This window comes from Drosophila miranda, chromosome XL (genome assembly GCF_003369915.1).
Source record: "Drosophila miranda strain MSH22 chromosome XL, D.miranda_PacBio2.1, whole genome shotgun sequence".
Classification (NCBI taxonomy): Eukaryota; Metazoa; Arthropoda; class Insecta; order Diptera; family Drosophilidae; genus Drosophila; species Drosophila miranda.
Window position 1 is genome coordinate 21,752,651 of NC_046673.1, and position 17,562 is coordinate 21,770,212.

At 49.0% G+C, this 17,562-nt stretch overlaps 4 protein-coding genes and 1 long non-coding RNA gene across 11 annotated transcripts; 1 reads left to right on the top strand and 4 right to left on the bottom strand.

Annotated features, from left to right (window-relative positions):
- Positions 1 to 795: 795 nt before the first annotated feature.
- On the bottom strand, positions 796 to 2,559 carry LOC117186970 (copper-transporting ATPase 2-like). 2 transcript variants are annotated; one of them, XM_033388423.1, is made up of 3 exons: positions 1,800 to 1,892; positions 950 to 1,738; positions 796 to 888 (listed from the first exon to the last, which is right to left on the bottom strand). In XM_033388423.1, the coding sequence occupies exons 2-3, from the start codon at positions 1,685 to 1,687 to the stop codon at positions 844 to 846; spliced, it is 783 nt and encodes a 260-aa protein (XP_033244314.1). In that variant the 5' UTR covers positions 1,688 to 1,738; positions 1,800 to 1,892; the 3' UTR covers positions 796 to 843. The 2 variants fall into 2 exon arrangements, with proteins under 2 accessions (XP_033244314.1, XP_033244311.1); XM_033388420.1 differs by lacking the exon at positions 796 to 888 and having other exon boundaries at positions 1,168 to 1,738; positions 1,800 to 2,559.
- Positions 2,560 to 2,679: 120 nt separating this feature from the next.
- LOC117186974 (nardilysin-like) lies at positions 2,680 to 3,206 on the bottom strand. The gene is made up of 2 exons (XM_033388431.1): positions 2,908 to 3,206; positions 2,680 to 2,848 (listed from the first exon to the last, which is right to left on the bottom strand). Exons 1-2 carry the CDS (start codon positions 3,183 to 3,185, stop codon positions 2,707 to 2,709), a joined length of 420 nt encoding a protein of 139 aa, XP_033244322.1. The 5' UTR covers positions 3,186 to 3,206; the 3' UTR covers positions 2,680 to 2,706.
- A 50-nt stretch (positions 3,207 to 3,256) lies between these two features.
- On the bottom strand, positions 3,257 to 6,713 carry LOC117186946 (nardilysin-like). Of its 2 annotated transcripts, XM_033388359.1 has the most exons (3): positions 6,599 to 6,713; positions 4,915 to 5,003; positions 3,257 to 4,844 (listed from the first exon to the last, which is right to left on the bottom strand). In XM_033388359.1, exons 1-3 carry the CDS (start codon positions 6,629 to 6,631, stop codon positions 3,275 to 3,277), a joined length of 1,692 nt encoding a protein of 563 aa, XP_033244250.1. In that variant the 5' UTR covers positions 6,632 to 6,713; the 3' UTR covers positions 3,257 to 3,274. The 2 variants fall into 2 exon arrangements, with proteins under 2 accessions (XP_033244250.1, XP_033244254.1); XM_033388363.1 differs by lacking the exon at positions 6,599 to 6,713 and having other exon boundaries at positions 4,896 to 4,997.
- On the top strand, positions 5,923 to 7,473 carry LOC117186978. 4 transcript variants are annotated; one of them, XR_004471797.1, is made up of 3 exons: positions 5,923 to 5,986; positions 6,742 to 6,972; positions 7,026 to 7,473. It is a non-coding gene; the product is annotated as an uncharacterized LOC117186978 (long non-coding RNA). The 4 variants fall into 4 exon arrangements; XR_004471794.1 differs by having other exon boundaries at positions 7,044 to 7,473; XR_004471796.1 differs by having other exon boundaries at positions 5,955 to 6,131; positions 7,044 to 7,473.
- Positions 7,474 to 8,125: 652 nt separating this feature from the next.
- On the bottom strand, positions 8,126 to 17,190 carry LOC108156876 (copper-transporting ATPase 1). 2 transcript variants are annotated; one of them, XM_017288608.2, is made up of 4 exons: positions 15,777 to 17,190; positions 9,963 to 11,209; positions 9,113 to 9,901; positions 8,126 to 9,051 (listed from the first exon to the last, which is right to left on the bottom strand). In XM_017288608.2, exons 1-4 carry the CDS (start codon positions 16,777 to 16,779, stop codon positions 8,275 to 8,277), a joined length of 3,816 nt encoding a protein of 1,271 aa, XP_017144097.1. In that variant the 5' UTR covers positions 16,780 to 17,190; the 3' UTR covers positions 8,126 to 8,274. The 2 variants fall into 2 exon arrangements, with proteins under 2 accessions (XP_017144097.1, XP_033244217.1); XM_033388326.1 differs by lacking the exon at positions 15,777 to 17,190 and adding an exon at positions 12,119 to 12,311.
- Between the last annotated feature and the right edge of the window lie 372 nt (positions 17,191 to 17,562).

Below are 17,562 nucleotides of genomic sequence, written 5' to 3' on the forward strand. Positions count from 1 at the left end.
CATGTAATATTGCATGCATATGCTCTATATACTCTATATACGTTGTATATACTATATATACATATGTATTATGTCTCGTTTTTTCGTTTTTACTTTACAAAAATGGTTACACTGCAAATTTGTTTTGTCCTGTGGCCTGTGTGGGTGTACAATTCACAGCTTTTGAAGCTCTGTGCTGTCGCTCAGGTATCGGCTCTTCACGATTTTGGTGCGTCCGTCGTACTGGTCCTCGGGATCGAGGAGTCCCTCCTCATGCTTGTCCGTCGACGAGTGACCGCCAATGCCACCGTTTCCCTGCATAAAGGCCAACCGCTTGCCACCGACTTCGGGCAGATCGTCGAGGCCCCGATGCAGCGACAGGTTGTCCGACTCCGATGAGGAGCCATTGCGACGCGCCCGCTCGGCGGCCAGATGCGCCTCATACTCGGCCGTGCGCAGTGTCTTGGCCGTCGGCTTGCGGTACATCTTCAGCAGCAGCGAGGAGCACACAACGCTCACCGAACTGGCGGCCATTGCCACCGAGGCCATCCACGGCAGCAGGGTGAAACCATATGGGGCAAACAGTCCGCTGGCCAGCGGTATGCCCAACAGATTGTACATGCTGGCAAAGAAAAAGTTATATCGTATGCGACGCACTGTGCACCGCGAGAGATCCAGACAGGCGACCACATCCAGCAGATCGTTGCGCATCAGGACAATGTCCGAGGCCTCGGCAGCAACATCTGTGCCCGCAGCTATCGTGATGCCCACATCGGCCTGCGCCAGTGCCGGGCTGTCGTTCACACCATCCCCGACCATGGCCACGCGTATGCCGTGCTGCTGGATCCTTTGGATTTTGGCCACCTAATGGGATGGCAGCACCTCCGCATACACTGTCCGAATGCCAACCTGTGGAGGAAAAGGGTAAATGACTTAGGATTCCGGGAAACTCTAAATGGTAGGATCGTACTTCTCTTGCTATGCTCGCTGCCGTGTTCTTGTTGTCGCCCGTCAGCAGGACCACATCGATGCCCATACGCTTGAGCGTGTACACGGCCAAATGTGCCTCCGGCTTGACCATATCCGAGACGGCGAACATGCACACCAACTGCCCGTTCAGGGCGCACAGCACCGCCGTGTGCCCTTTGCGCTCCTCGTGCGTCATACAGTCGCAGATCTCCAGCGGCACTTCGATGGCATTCCGCTGCATCCACTCGCGATTGCCAATCAGCACTCGTATCTCCGGCCCGTCGATCAGCTTCTGCTGCTCCTCGCCGACAACGCCCTCAAGTGCCAGCAGCTGCTGTTGCGCCACTTCCATGGACTTGCGCACATCCCGCTGTGGCATCAGATGCTCCACAGTGGCCCCATTCTCCACATTGATGGAGCTCTGTGGATGCTGCCGGTACAGATTCTCGTAGTTGATGATCCGCTCTGCATTGCAGGCCTGTCGCAGTGTCTGCTCGTAGTTGGAGACGCTCACGCGAATGCCGCATCCCGGCACTGCCTGGAAATGTGAACTCTTGCCGAAATTTCTGCCCTGCTGGGCGGCGGCAGCCGGTCCCACGTTGAGCATGTCCTTGGCAAAGAGCACAATGGCCGAGGCAATGGGATGTTCGCTGTTCTGTTCGGCAGCTCCCACAATGGTCAAGGCACGGGCCAGGCTGCACACTTGGGGCGGCACGAAGAGGGTGACCTTGCTGGTCATCGGTGTGCCATGGGTGATAGTTCCCGTCTTGTCGAACACGACGGTTTTCACCTGAAAAGAGCGGGAAATGATTTAGAAACCGTTCACGAGGGAATCCCCTAGAAAAGCGTACCTTGTGTGGGGAGAAGTACAAGGTTCAGTCGACTGCCCAGATCCTCGTACAGGCTTTCTTCCCAACTGAATGTTGTGGACTTCCAATCCCCATTCTCACTGCCATCGGCCAATTGATCTTCTGAAACGGAAACAGAGCTCGGCGTCTGATGGGTCTCGAGGAAGACGTCGCTGCTGTAATTGGTTCTTTCCGAAGCCCAATCGTACGCCCATTCGGTGGGCGGATTTCCAATTACCTGAATCGAAAGTTTGCGACAATGTGCGGCATTCGTGTCTACCACGAAGCTAATCATCTCCTCTTTGGTGATATTGTGCAAGGCATCGGCCTGTTGTTGATTCCGATCGAACAGAAAATCCCCATTGATAATCTCCTCCCAATGGCGATCCGATTCCATGGCCAGGCTGTCGTCAGGGGCGAGCTTCGCCTGAATGAGTTTCTCCTTGGAGCGCAAAAACTCATCGTCGCGCATTTTGTTGAGGATCTGTAGCATCGCGTGGTGGAATTGATCGATGCCCCGCTCCAAATTCTTGGCTCCCTTTTTCGTTTGATGCGACGAGGCAGTAATTGAGTACCCAACAATGCCATAATAGAGCCGTACTCTGGCGTACACCTCGTAGCGCAGTTTCTCCTGTGTGCACAGATATTCATAGATGGGGTCCTCAAGGATTTCCATCATCAGATCGAGGATGCTCTGCACTCGGATCGTATTCGGTCCGATTTGATAGTAGTTCATGATCACCGTGTTGGCATCGCGATCGTTGAGGGCATTACAGAGAGTGCAGTGGCTACCTTGTGGCAATTCCTTCACACTGTCCTCCAGCAATTGGGGCTCTGAAATGGCCCGACATTGGAGGCGACTGATCACCGTATTTAACAAACTGCAGGCGGACAGCTCCGTGTAGTTGCCCTAAATGAGGGCCTGAATGTACAGCTCCTGAGGGAACCGTTTAGCAAAGGCCTTGAATTCCTCCAAAGTGATGCCATTGATGCTCTTGTACTTGTCGATGGTCAGCCAATGAGACTCCTCAATCACACATGCGCGAATGTCCCTAAAAAATCAAATGGATATACCGGTTCCAGATCTAGAGTAAGAAACAGTTCCTCTCACCTGCAAAGCAGCGGCGACTTGATCAACTCATAAAAATAGAGCTCCCGGAGATTGTCGCGATAGTTATTTAGGATGGACTCCTCGAGACTGTCGGCCACACTCACAATCGCCTGGGCAATGGCCTCCACCACCAGATGGAGCTTCTCGTTGTAGCCCCGCACCTTGAGCACAAGACCCTTTTCCCCGACAGTGAAGCCATAGCTTATGCCCGCAGTGGCAGCCGCATAGAGCTGCTCGAGTACATGGACCTCCACTAACTCGACGTACAAAGAGCACATGGCACCTCTGAGGGGGATGGATCGGATCGGATCGGATAGGATAGGATTGAGGTGGTTCAAGCAATGCTGAGGGTCGCTGGACTGTTAGCTTACTTCCTGGCACTCTGACGCTGAAGTGGCGAAATGAAATAGAACGACATACTGGCCTTGGGCTCCCCGAATTTGTCGTCCAGACGATACCACAGCTCGCAGATGTTTGTCTTCATCAGCTTCTTGGGGCACGGCGGTAGGTCCGGTTTACCCAGTTCCAGCCAAAATATCCTAAAATCCTCGGCCACAAAGGCATTGGGTTCTGGCAGGCACAGCTCCTCGATGGGATTGAATTCGTGCCACAATTTCTTCCATTGGTCGGGCATGGGGCTGGGGCTGTCGCCCACGTACGTATCCCCCGAGGTAATCACCATATTGAAGTCCATTTTGTTCAGAAATCCAATCATTTCGGACATGTGCTGGTCGCTGTATTCGTAGTAGAGGCCCCTGGCGGTGAGCACATCCTTACCCGGATAATATTTGCTAGATAGCACCAGATCCTGTACGTTGTAGAGGGCCGTACGATGGGTCTGGAAACGGAATCTGGCCTCCTCAATCAACTGCTGTTTGTCATACAAAGGCCGCAGTACCGCCGAGTCCGAGGCAGCGATGAGCTTTATATAGGCAAAGGTCGCGGCCAGCACCCCATCGATGTGCTTGTAGCCTTCGTCGGTGAGGTGGATGGACAGCTTGAACAGCGAATAGATGGAGTTGAGATTGAAGCCATTATCATCGACGCCAGCCAGCAGAGAGACCGACCAACGGCGATGCCGCAGGTAGACACAGAGACTGCCAGGACCCTCCTGGCTGAGCAAATAGGCCAGGAACGCCTCCGGCTTGCTGCGGTAATACTGCCGGACACTGGGCAGCAGCCATGTCAGGTCCAGCCGACATCCGCCATCCGAGGAAGTCACATAGAACACATTCTCGTGAAACTCCGGACGGAAGGCGGTGCGATAATCGAACCGTGTGAGATTTACCGACTCCATGCCGTTGCTTGGTATCACACCAAAGTGGCGGCAGATCATCTTCTCCAGCTCCTTGAGGGAGAGGCTTGCCTGCAGGCATACGTGCATGTGATTGGCCGCATAATTGTCGCGTCGCAGCTGTTGGATCATCGCGGCGAGGGCATCCTCGGGATCCTTCTCCTTGAGCTCGGCCAAATTGTCCCAGTCGTACAGCTCATGCGGATAGTTGTCGGCGGCCAGGCTGGCCAGCAGCAGATTCCGCTGCGCCTGGTAGTCCTCGACCTCTTGCCGAAGATCCGCTATGATCGGCAGCCTCTCGCGCTCTAGGACATCCTGTTTGATCAGCAGGGCCGTCAGGTGCAACAGAGTCGAGGTTAGGTGCAGCTCGGGCACTTCAAAGTAGAACATCGTCTCCTCGCAATCGGCTCTGACGTTGCTGAAGCCCCCACATTGTTTCACATGCGACGTGAAGATGCCGTCCATGTGGAGCAGATGCTCCAAAACGTGCGTCAGGCCGCGAAAATTCTGCGGATCTTTGAACGAACCGCAGTCGACCGTCAGGGCAAGGGCGGCCGTTTTGTAGCCAACAGAGTCCCCAGTGCTCACTGGATCGGGGTCCGAAACGATCAAGGCTTTTAGGCCATTCTGGAGCAAAATGGACCTGCAATCATGGCTCAATCAGGAATGCACAAGGTTCTGTACCTCTACCCACCTCATGTGTTTCCACTTACTTGTACGATTTTTTGTCGTTTTCCGATTGATCTGGAACGTCCGTCTCTAGATTCTCAGGGCTGAATACCGGCTCCATTGCCACTTGTAAATTGTTATGATCCGCCTCTTTGCCACCCTGGCCTATCGTTCCCAGCTAGCTCACGGGGAAGTCAGGGGTGTTTCCGACCCGATAAGCCAGGGGACGGATTGAACAAAACAACAACAACAAAAAACATACAAAAAAATACAAATCTAATTTATAGGACAGACTTGTCCTCGTTGGCACTTTCGTCAGCGGGGATAGTTGGTTTCGTTATCCCTAGCAGGGTCCCACCCTTCCATGAGCGCCACCTTTTGAATTCGCTCCCTTTTCATATTCAGGGTCCCGCTCTTCTTCTCGCTCTCGTCCCACCCAACTACCGTTTTCTATTCACTCATGACTCTTTTCAAATTTTCCATTTTATATCCATTATATTTTCTTATTTATCTTGAACATTATTAATTAATAATCTAGGTTTATATAAAGGAAACAAATACTAACACAAAAATACTAACTATACTACTACTACTATACTACTAATACTGGCCTATCGTTCCCAGCTAGCTCACGGTGAAGTCAGGGGTGTTTCCGACCCGATAAGCCAGGGGACGGATTGAACAAAACAAAAACAACAAAAACATACAAAAAAATACAAATTTAATTTATAGGACAGACTTGTCCTCGTTGGCACTTTCGTCAGTGGGGATAGTTGGTTTCGTTATCCCTAGCAGGGTCCCACCCTTCCATGAGCGCCACCTTTTGAATTCGCTCCCTTTTCATATTCAGGGTCCCGCTCTTCTTCTCGCTCTCGTCCCACCCAACTACCGTTTTCTATTCACTCATGACTCTTTTCAAATTTTCCATTTTATATCCATTATATTTTCTTATTTATCTTGAACATTATTAATTAATAATCTAGGTTTATATAAAGGAAACAAATACTAACACAAAAATACTAACAAAAAAATAAACCCTATTTCGGCCGAATTGGCAGCCCCCTTTGATAGAGGTTGTTGCTTCCTGATGCTTGCTGATGTTTACGTTTGATCGAGGTGTTTTTTTATATGATCGTGATATATTGTTTAATTGTGGGTCGGACGGGTGTAGATGTGTGAAATGTGGTGATGTTATGTGATGTGTTATGAATGAGGGTATACCCATACATGCGTGGGTTGTGTGTGATGTGGGTGGATGAAGGTGTGTGATATTGATTCGTGTGGGTGTATTTCTGCTTTGAAGTCCGGATTCTTTCCCCGGGGGGGTTGGTGTGTGGGGACAGAAACGTGTCTCCAGTCGGTGCCCCGCTGACGGTTCCTTGGTGCCGGTGCTCCGCTGACGGTTCTCGCAACAGTTTTCCGGCCTGGCCAGTACCGGGATGCTGCTGCCGATGTCCGCCGCTTCCGCTGATGTTGATGCCTGCCGCTGATGTCTTGGTGGGATCGTCGTCTCCACGATCACCAATTTTGTTTCCTTTTTTTCTTCCAGGGCACCGCACGTGCCTCCACCATTCTCCACCGGAAACTTTTTTTTTTTTCTTCCTCCTCCCGTTTCCTTTTCTCCCACGCAACTCTGCCACTCTTCCCAGGATCCACTATAGATGCCGCTGTCTCTTTCTTCTCCAGGCCTGATACCTATCGGCTCTCTCCAAAACCGCCCATAACAAAATTATCTATTTCTATGTCTACATTCTCCGCCATTTCTGCTTGTGTACTCAAAACCGATGCTCACCGATTTACAATATAAATATTTTTTTACTTATATTTTTGACATAACTATCGATGGCAGTACTTTATCATTGACTTTGCAGGCCTATTTAGGGAAGACAATAAATTAGTCGGATAAAAGTCGGCTCAGGCGATATCTATCTGAATATCTATCGGTCGGGTCCACACGGCTGCACTCGATACTCGCAAAAGCCAGTGCCAGAAATCGAAGCCAAACGTCGCCATTTTAAAGTTCGTCCCACTTGGATTTTTCGCAAAAGAAAAAACGCAACGCTTTGAGGAAGGAGCATATAATTTGTGTCATTTATAGCAAAGTAAGTGGCAAAACACTCAGAAGAGCATGCGCAACAGCAATTCCAAAAAAAAGCTCACGTTTTTCTTCTAGAAATTGGAATTGGAAATTACAACAAGATGTCGAACCCAGAACGTATTATTTTGAAAGTATTCACTCATAATGTTGAGCTTGGTCATATCATTACTGACAAAACTACCGAGTTCTCCCAACTTCTTCCAACAAATGTCCCCATGGATGGCATGCGCTTCATCTACAATGGGCATATCATCAAGGCAGCGGACACACCCGGGGGGCTGGGTATGCAAAACGGCCAAGTCATCAACGTAGAGATGACTGATCCAGCAAATGTTCCTACTCCGGAGTAAGCGTGTCATACCCAACACAATAAACCACTTTATAGACGAAAGAACTTTGCGAAAGAAATAAAATAAAGGTTAAACTTTCATCTATTGATGAAAAAAGGCCGAAAAAAGCTGCTCCCGTCCGAATATCGGTCCGGAGAATGCAATAAAAAAACTTACGCCGTGTCTGTGTCACATAGGGGTACGGTTTTCTGTGGGTGAACTGCTCCCTAACTTCAAAAGGCTTTAGAAAAAAATTGTGGCGTACACGTTGGCTACCAGGAGAATGTTTTCTCCTATTCAAATGGTTCTATTCAGAGTTTGAAATGTCCAAAGATTATGCCATTAGTATTTCGCACTCCATGGATTCCAGGAGAGTTATGCTTCGCTCTCGGGTTAGCGGTAGGAAAAAGGATACGCTTTTACTCTTGGATCCAGAATGTGGCACCAAAACCCTCTCGAATATGCTTTACATTTCCGTTGTGTCTGTGTGGATGTTTGGTTTATATTTATTTATTTAATTAATTAATGGTTTAATGATCGTGCAAATTAACAATAAGTAACAATAGTTCATGTCTTTGATGTCTCTTTCTCGTGCCTTTTGACCCTTCGTTTGTTCAAGTGAACTTAATAATAGTACAATATAACTTACGATATATAAAAAAAAGAAGTCCTTATGCTTGCATATAATAATTACGGGGAGAGAAAATAAACAAAAACAAAAAAAAAAGCGAAGGATATATAAACATTATAATGAGGAGGGAAGCCAAGGGATGATAGGATGTGAGTTCGATGGAGTCTGTCGGTAAATACAAGAATTCAATAACCATGTATTATTGCATGCATATGCTCTATATACTCTATATACGTTGTATATACTATATATATATATGTATTATGTCTCGTTTTTTCGTTTTTACTTTACAAAAATGGTTACACTGCAAATTTGTTTTGTCCTGTGGCCTGTGTGGGTGTACAATTCACAGCTTTTGAAGCTCTGTGCTGTCGCTCAGGTATCGGCTCTTCACGATTTTGGTGCGTCCGTCGTACTGGTCCTCGGGATCGAGGAGTCCCTCCTCATGCTTGTCCGTCGACGAGTGACCGCCAATGCCACCGTTTCCCTGCATAAGGATCCTCGAAATGAGCGAAGTGTTTGAACGCTTGAAGGCCAACCGCTTGCCACCGACTTCGGGCAGATCGTCGAGGCCCCGATGCAGCGACAGGTTGTCCAGCTCCGACTCCGATGAGGAGCCATTGCGACGCGCCCGCTCGGCGGCCAGATGCGCCTCATACTCGGCCGTGCGCAGTGTCTTGGCCGTCGGCTTGCGGTACATCTTCAGCAGCAGCGAGGAGCACACAACGCTCACCGAACTGGCGGCCATTGCCACCGAGGCCATCCACGGCAGCAGGGTGAAACCATATGGGGCAAACAGTCCGCTGGCCAGCGGTATGCCCAACAGATTGTACATGCTGGCAAAGAAAAAGTTATATCGTATGCGACGCACTGTGCACCGCGAGAGATCCAGACAGGCGACCACATCCAGCAGATCGTTGCGCATCAGGACAATGTCCGAGGCCTCGGCAGCAACATCTGTGCCCGCAGCTATCGTGATGCCCACATCGGCCTGCGCCAGTGCCGGGCTGTCGTTCACACCATCCCCGACCATGGCCACGCGTATGCCGTGCTGCTGGATCCTTTGGATTTTGGCCACCTTATGGGATGGCAGCACCTCCGCATACACTGTCCGAATGCCAACCTGTGGAGGAAAAGGGTAAATGACTTAGGATTCCGGGAAACTCTAAATGGTAGGATCGTACTTCTCTTGCTATGCTCGCTGCCGTGTTCTTGTTGTCGCCCGTCAGCAGGACCACATCGATGCCCATACGCTTGAGCGTGTACACGGCCAAATGTGCCTCCGGCTTGACCATATCCGAGACGGCGAACATGCACACCAACTGCCCGTTCAGGGCGCACAGCACCGCCGTGTGCCCTTTGCGCTCCTCGTGCGTCATACAGTCGCAGATCTCCAGCGGCACTTCGATGGCATTCCGCTGCATCCACTCGCGATTGCCAATCAGCACTCGTATCTCCGGCCCGTCGATCAGCTTCTGCTGCTCCTCGCCGACAACGCCCTCAAGTGCCAGCAGCTGCTGTTGCGCCACTTCCATGGACTTGCGCACATCCCGCTGTGGCATCAGATGCTCCACAGTGGCCCCATTCTCCACATTGATGGAGCTCTGTGGATGCTGCCGGTACAGATTCTCGTAGTTGATGATCCGCTCTGCATTGCAGGCCTGTCGCAGTGTCTGCTCGTAGTTGGAGACGCTCACGCGAATGCCGCATCCCGGCACTGCCTGGAAATGTGAACTCTTGCCGAAATTTCCGCCCTGCTGGGCGGCGGCAGCCGGTCCCACGTTGAGCATGTCCTTGGCAAAGAGCACAATGGCCGAGGCAATGGGATGTTCGCTGTTCTGTTCGGCAGCTCCCACAATGGTCAAGGCACGGGCCAGGCTGCACACTTGGGGCGGCACGAAGAGGGTGACCTTGCTGGTCATCGGTGTGCCATGGGTGATAGTTCCCGTCTTGTCGAACACGACGGTTTTCACCTGAAAAGAGCGGGAAAAAATTTAGAAACCGTTCACGAGGGAATCCCCTAGAAAAGCGTACCTTGTGTGCATTCTCCAATGCAGTGGCACCCTTCACCAGAATGCCATTGATGGCTCCTGTGCCAGTGGCCACCATAACGGCTGTCGGTGTGGCCAGGCCTAACGCGCAGGGACAGGCAATGGCCAGGACACTTAGCGCACACCTAAAGGCATAGCTAACGATTATCGTGTTCCGGTCCATGTGCATCTTGTGCTCCATGGCGACGGGCACCAGATCGGGGTTCGCAAATCCAATGACAATCCAGGCGATCAACGTTATGCTGGACACCACCACCACAAAGGGCACAAAGTACCCGGCAATGCGATCCGCCAGCTGCTGAATGGGCGCCTTGCTCGTTTGCGCCTCCTCCACGAGGCGCACGATTTGGGCGAGCGTGGTGTTCTCTCCCGTGTGCGTGGCCTCGACCAGGAGTACACCGTTCTGGTTGATGGAGCCACCGATGACAACAGCCCCCTTGCGCTTAGCCACCGGCATGGATTCCCCCGTGATGAGGGACTCGTCGCAGGTCGAATGGCCATAGAGAACCTTGCCATCGACTGGGACCTTGGCGCCGGGAATCACCTTCAGGATGTCCCCCCGCTGCACATAGTCCACGGAGATGACCTTCTCGCTGATAATGTCAAAGTCCGGAGAGATCTCCACCAGCAGGGCATCGGCGGCTTTCAGGGAGAGCAGCTTGGACAGTGCCTCCGATGTTTTGCCCTTTGCAATGTGCTCCAGCCACCGTCCCAGCGAGATGAAGATCAGCAGCATTGGCGGCGTGTCAAAGAACGTGAGTGGAGAGCTGTTCTGCTCCAGGAGGACGGCGGCAATGACCACCGCCACCGAATACACATACGAGATGGTGGTGACCATCGAGATGAGGACATCCATGTTGGTGGTGCCATGCTTGATGGCCCTGTACGACTGCACATAGAAGTGAAAGCCACCGAAGAACTGCACCGGCGTTGAGAGCAGGAACATCACCAGGTTCTCCATCGAGAGGCCCGGCACCAGGCAGCACATGTTCGCGTGACCCTTTTCGTTCATCTCCAGCATGAAGTAGATCATCGCCACCATGCAGGGGCCCCCGAAGATCAGCGAGACGAGGAACGCGTTCCGCCACTTGCGTATCTCCTCCTTGTGCTCCAGATAGTTGTGGGCCATCTTGTCGCGGCCCGTCAGCAGCTTGGCCTCGAACCCGAGTCCCTCGATCGCCTCGCAGATGCTCCGCGGCCCCGTCTCCTCGGTGCTGTAGCGGAATTTGCCTGCAAACGGAAGACACAAAGAGATAGAGAGAGAGAGTACAATAGTGGGCGAAATAGTGTAGCGGCAATAAAAGTGTAACCAGCTGTTTATCTACTGTTGACAGTCATGGTCACAAAAAGTGGATATGCCAAACAAACAAGATTAATATTTTTCAAAAATGTACACAAGAATTTTAAAAAATTATCACAATCTTAGTACAAAAATAAAACAAAATTTTAAAATAATAGAATACAAAATAGTAAAAAATAAATAATTAAAAAAAAAACACTTTATGGCAATGCGTTCAAAAAATCAGACGGATATATTTTATTGTTTATAAAATAATTCAGCAACAGTGGTGGTCTTCAGGGCATTCTTCATGACCCTCCAAATCACACTAGCGGTCATCAAATTTTTGGCGGCCTAAAATCTCAATAATCTTGAATTAAAATCTCCGTTAATTCCGTAATATCCGTTGCCTATCATTGCGCCACTGTGATGGGCATACAAACTGGCATGCTGGCACATTCGATTACCACACCATCCCAGACATAAAAGTAAGCACAGTCACACCCGTGAAATTGGAATTGTGAAAATTAATCTTTAAACATTGCACTCTCTACTTACAATCTCCCCTATTTATTTAAGGGGTGTATTGAAACTAACTAAATAGTTTTTACTAGTTATTGTTCCTTATCTTATGCAAACGGCAACTATAATTTCCAGAAACGATTATACATACTATATTTACATACATATATATATATACATATATGCATGTAGTATTCGAATTTACTCAGAGAATCACAGGCACTGGCTGCTGTTATCTATTTTATGGACACGCCTGTGCGCTAGACATGGGGTTTAATCTGAGGAATGGCCTAGTGCCAAGTCTCCAACTGGAAACTGGAGCATGCTTGGAGACTAACCGGTTCGATCTGAGATCGGGATGGCTAGCCAGATTGTTTCTGGTGGGGACTTGTCGTATGCATCGGCATGTGGCTGCCATCGGAGCGAAAGCCACTCCAAAGCCCAGAAGCTCCCCCATGGCCCGCTTTCCGTTCGTGGAATACATCGGTCGGTTGCTGTTGTAATTGTAGCCGCCATCGATAAGATAAAATTTCAACCTTGTCATCCACCGGCTGACTGCAGCAGCAGCAGCAGTGCTCTGCTTGCTTGTATTTTGCTGCTGTCGATAATTAAAATGTTTCCAGCGCACAATAAAATTGAAATTGCGAATCTCTTTGGCCATCTGCTCTGTAGTTCCGTAATGAATGCGAATACGAATCCGAGTAGTTCCCCGTTTCCCTAGAAAATGTGTCATTCTGATCATTTTGTTTCGTTGTCTCAGTAAATCAAATGAGATACATGTGCAGGTATTCCCCTGAGAAGATTATAGATATAGAATTCCAGCAAGGAGTTTAATTCTTTTATATATATTGTGAAAAATAATACAATAGCTATGAATCACAATAGATACTACATACTACATACGTTCAATTAGCAGGTCAATCAGAGATCCCCAGACAGACGAAAGGTGTTAGTGTGCAAAAATCGTAGAACGATTGGACAGATATTATAGTGTTTGCTATCTCCATTGGAAGAATGACAATTAATGCTAATTATCATCGATAATGATCATCGATCAATCTTCCAAAGGCCAAAATGCCGTTGCCGATCGCCCACCCCGATGTCAATCCCGGCAGGGCACAGGCTCTAGATTACAGTTCCATGTTCGTATCTGTGTGGGTGCGTGTGTGTGTGTGTGTGTGTGGGTGTTTGTTTAAGTATTTTCGCATCTTATCGCCTGCGATTTGTTCATGCAATTTTAGAACATTTTCAATTCGAGTTGCTTGCCCCTGCTCCGGCCCGTTTCCAAGCAACAGCGTCGTCATCCCTTATCGATACCGCGACTCCTCGCCCCATCTGATAAGCATCGCCAGCAAAACATATGTTGTACCCAACAATTCACAAGCCCAATTCCGACTACCGAACTGTCAGAGTGGAAGGAAAACAAGCAGAAAGTAAAATAAGTGCAAGTTAAAGTGGAACACTAACCGAAACAAATAGCAAACAAGCCCAACAGAGAGAACTAACCAACGTGTTTTCAGTTCGCGCTAAACACGATTCTAATTATATAAGTATGATTAGTTCTGCTTCAATTTGGAATAGAGATTGGACCAAAGAATTATTATAACCAAAGGATAGTTTACAAGCGGTGGTTTCTATCTCTATAACACATTGTGAAAGGCTTCTGAAAATCATGCGAAATGTTTATCCTATTTTTAGGTTCTCTCAGAACCTCTACATAGAAACATTTATGTTTGGATTTTCTTTATGCCCATGAGATCATTTGCCAGACAGTGATTTATGTATATCTATACAAAGAAACATCCTGGAAGACCCTGAAGTACCCTCTATGTAACATACAAATACACGCATACAACGCCCCAAGAGCAGTGAGAGTGAGACCATGATTAAATTATTGAGAGAGAGAGAGAGAGAAAGAGAGAGGGAGATTGACTTCCTTAAATGCTCTCCGCAAGATTGTGTGAGTGTGGGATAGGCCGTTAACCATTAACTGTTCCATAATTCGTTTTCGCTCTTTCTCTTTCTAGCCCTTTTACTTCTTTACTCCGTTTCAAACGAAAGTGAGCAAAAAGATTGAAAACTGAAAGGGAGTGGAGAGGAGAGGAGAGGAGACGAGGCTCCACAACTGCTACGCTACACGAGCAAAAGGCATGCGAATGGAAACCAGTTACATATATTGCAATCGTAATTATATTTTGCTTTTGCTCTACGCGAGTATACATACATAAGCTCTACTTTTATTTTTATAAATTATCATTATTTTTCTTTTTTGTCACCGCCGCACGTACGCAAAGCGGATTTCAAGGGGGCAACAAGAATTTGAAATCGATGTGTGGATCAAACACCAAGTTTGCCAAAGCCATTGCATAATCGAGCAGAAATCTGCCAGTCCAAGACAGAGACAGACTCCAAAAACGCTGTTAATCAGAGTGAAGGTGAATGGAACTGGAACAAATGGAAGTGGAGTTTGGAAGTGATGTTGGAAATGGCTTCGTTTCTTGGTCACGCATCTGAACAGCAACAAGAGCTACAGGGGCAGGAGGTGGGGGATTGGGGGATGGGGGGCGGAAGAGAAAGAGAAGGCTCCACTCTTTCTCGCCAGACAATGGAGCGATTTTTTTTCCTCCAAGAGCAACTGTTGCGCACAGTGGGGGTCAAAATAATAGTAATAATAATATTTATAGCCTACAGTGGATCGATCTGCTGGGATATCAAAGACTTTGTGGTCATCCTTTCGGGTTTTACTTTTACTTTAATTGCATATATACATATGTATGTATTGGGGTTGTTTTTGGGATAAAACTCTTAAGTGCTGCCAATTATTTTGCCCGCTGCTGTACGATGCTTTTTTTTTGTTGTTTTTCGTTTTGTTTTTGTTGTTTTTATTTGCCTTTGTGTCGGGCAAAAGTTGGGCTTTTGATTTCAAGGCTTATGCGCTGGCGTGTGTTGTCGCTGACGCGGGGCCTGACGCTGGGCGTGGCGGCGCGGGGCTCTTTTAACTTTCAATAACTCGATTGCCAAATCACGAGTAAAAGGAACAAAGAACACACTCTCCACTCCACTCCACACACACGCCATACGCTTTGTTGTTGGCTTGTAATGAACAACAACAATTTTAATCGTTTTTTGATCCTATTTAATTGCGTTATAATGTACTGTCCCGCTCACTCCCCATCCATTCTCCTCTCAATGCAATCAGTCATCCGCTCTCGCTTGATAGCTCTCTCTCCCACTGCTGTTCCTTTCTCTCACTCACTCGTGAGATAATCGCTGGGCTGCTTTGCTGCTCCCGCTGCCCACTCTTTTTGTCATACGCACTCTGGCAAGCGTTCACTAACCCAAATAGCTGTACACACACACACACACACGTGTGTGCACACATACTTGTAAATATTTTAATCTGGATTCGTTCTAGGCGGTTTAGTGTTAGGTGAGACCATTGCCAGGCCAGAGAGCGCCTCTCATTGAAGACTCTTGGCAGAAGAGAGAGCAGAGGGGCAATTAATTCCCCACCCTTAAACCATGACACCTTTTGTTTGTACATACGTATGTATGTATTTTCGCTTAAACAAAACGCATTTGCAATCAAAACCAAACAAAACAATTCCATGTTATTTACAATAAACAATTAATGGCAGAGCTCTGATTTCAGTGTTCGATTGCCGCTGTCTGTCCCGCGACAAAGAGGTTATGTGGGAACCAGCGGCTGCTGCCACAAAACAAACAAAAATTCTGCCAGCTGTTTGTATGGGGCGGTTGGGGGGGGTGGAGGGTAGGAAGACGCAACAGGTGGCCCGGCTGTTGGTGGCGTGCCAGGTGCTCTACATCCAGGGTGTTACTCGGTTTTATTGTTGTATAATCGAGGCTCAATGCATCAATTGCACTTGTGGACACGCACTGGAACGCACCACCTCCCCCCACCCACACACACATCCCTCATGACGTATGCGTGTGTGTTTGTGTATTTGTTGGATTTAACGTTGTGATTAAACTTACCGCGTTTCGTCATCAGCGTTACCGAGGCAGTCGTCACTCCGCGCACCTTGAGCACATGGCTCTCGATCTTGTTGACGCACGAGGCACAGGTCATGCCACCAATCTCCACCTCCACCTCCGCCTCCCCGTTGTTCGGCTCGTTGATGAGCTCGGTGGGGAAGCCCAACTCCGTGATGGACTTGGCAATGTTCTCTGCCGTTAGGACATTTGCATTGAACTTGACCTCCGCCTTGGCGGCCAGCAGGGCCACCAGGATGCTGTCCAGGCCGTAAATCTTCCGGCAATGCTTCTCGATGGCCGCCACACAGCTGGCGCAGGTCATGCCGCGTATGTGAAGGAAACACTTTGTGAGCGCCTCCTGCTCTACGGGTATCGCTGTGGCCGTGCCATTCTGTGTGGGCTTCTTCTCCGGCATCATCTCTTTGCGGGGTGATTGCCTCGGCGAGGAAGCGGGACTGGTGGTTGACACCCGACTATCGCTGCCCCCCGTGGCTGCCGTCGTCACACTCGCCTCAAAGCCCATGTCATCGATGAGTTCGGCTATTTGGTCGGGCGTCAGCTGGCCGGGATCATACTGGACGCGGGCATTCTTGGCCGCCAGCTGCACCTCGATGTGCTGGATGCCTGGTTTGGTCCCAATATTCCCCTCGATATTCCGCACACACGACTGACAGGTCATGCCCACCACCCGGATATTGGTCAGGGCCGTGCTGTAGCTGCACTCAAAGCCCATATTGTCGATGGCTTCGGCTATCTGCGGCGGGTCGATGAGGCTGGCATCGTAGTCGAAATAGCCGGCATGCTCCTCGAGCACCACCCGAGCCACGAGCACCCCCGGCCGTTTGCCAATGTGATCCTGTATGTTCCGCACGCAGGACTGGCATGTCATGCCCACAATGGGCAGGCGGATACGGGAGGAAGTCGCATGGCTGGTCAACTCTGGTTCCATACTCTGCGCCTGGGCGGCGCCGGGCATATTACTGGCGTTTTCCTCGTCATTCATTTCACATTCGCATTTCCAAATTTATTTGGAAATTTCTTTTGTTTCACTTTGCCCGAGCGGGGGAGGAGGATCTACTGCAGCACGACTGATTGTGCCTGTGTGTGTGTAATTATTGCGGGACTCTCTCTTACAGCCCACAGACCAGACTCTCTATCGCGGACACTTCTATTGTTACAAAACTCTGCGCGTGTGTGTGTCTGTGTCCGAGCTGATGACCAAAGCGAATTTGCGTACAACTCCCGTCTGGACACTCACTTATCAATTTGTCAAACTACACACGAAACACCAAAAAATTCTCGAGTATTTGTTTTTATTAGGCATAATGTTTAATTTTTCAATTAGCGCGACCATCTGGTGCTGTTGCTTCTCGGTCCCGTTTGTTCGCGCGGCACCAAAAAAGACTATAGTCTATAATAATCCCTACACGGTTACTACATATTTACTACATAATGGAAGGAAAAAGAGGGTATGGACAAGAGGCGAAATGGCCCAGAAAATGCAGTCGCATGTAAGGTGACATCCACCCCATTTGACCAATATACCTTGTCAATTTGACTTCAAGGTATGCTGTCCGCACACGCGAGGTGAGGTTCGTACGCAAATTGCAATTTGCTTTGGCTGTTTTTGCCTGTTGTCGATACCCTTTTTATAGCCCATTCCCAATTACGACTCATTTTTTCGTCTCAGGGGAGAGCAGTGTGACCGTCTGAGCCTCAGAAATACCGCAAATATACCGATAAAAGCCCCCTTTATATTAACAGAATAAAAAGGTGGGGTAAACAG

What these genes read in the sequence shown, in the direction of transcription:
- LOC108156876 (XM_017288608.2), bottom strand. Translation starts at nt 16,779, where the DNA reads ATGAATGACGAGGAAAACGCCAGTAATATGCCCGGCGCCGCCCAGGCG. An exon ending in AACGCTGATGACGAAACGCG is followed by an intron (nt 11,210 to 15,776) that starts GTAAGTTTAATC and finishes TTCCGTTTGCAG; the next exon opens with GCAAATTCCGCTACAGCACC. An exon ending in CAGCGAGCATAGCAAGAGAA is followed by an intron (nt 9,052 to 9,112) that starts GTACGATCCTAC and finishes TTTCCTCCACAG; the next exon opens with GTTGGCATTCGGACAGTGTA.
- LOC117186970 (XM_033388420.1), bottom strand. Translation starts at nt 2,532, where the DNA reads ATGAACTACTATCAAATCGGACCGAATACGATCCGAGTGCAGAGCATC. An exon ending in TGTACTTCTCCCCACACAAG is followed by an intron (nt 1,739 to 1,799) that starts GTACGCTTTTCT and finishes CGCTCTTTTCAG; the next exon opens with GTGAAAACCGTCGTGTTCGA.
- LOC117186974 (XM_033388431.1), bottom strand. Translation starts at nt 3,185, where the DNA reads ATGTGCTCTTTGTACGTCGAGTTAGTGGAGGTCCATGTACTCGAGCAG. An exon ending in AAGTCGCCGCTGCTTTGCAG is followed by an intron (nt 2,849 to 2,907) that starts GTGAGAGGAACT and finishes TTGATTTTTTAG; the next exon opens with GGACATTCGCGCATGTGTGA.
- LOC117186946 (XM_033388359.1), bottom strand. Translation starts at nt 6,631, where the DNA reads ATGGCGGAGAATGTAGACATAGAAATAGATAAT. An exon ending in TAGACATAGAAATAGATAAT is followed by an intron (nt 5,004 to 6,598) that starts TTTGTTATGGGC and finishes GATCATAACAAT; the next exon opens with TTACAAGTGGCAATGGAGCC. An exon ending in AACGACAAAAAATCGTACAA is followed by an intron (nt 4,845 to 4,914) that starts GTAAGTGGAAAC and finishes CCATGATTGCAG; the next exon opens with GTCCATTTTGCTCCAGAATG.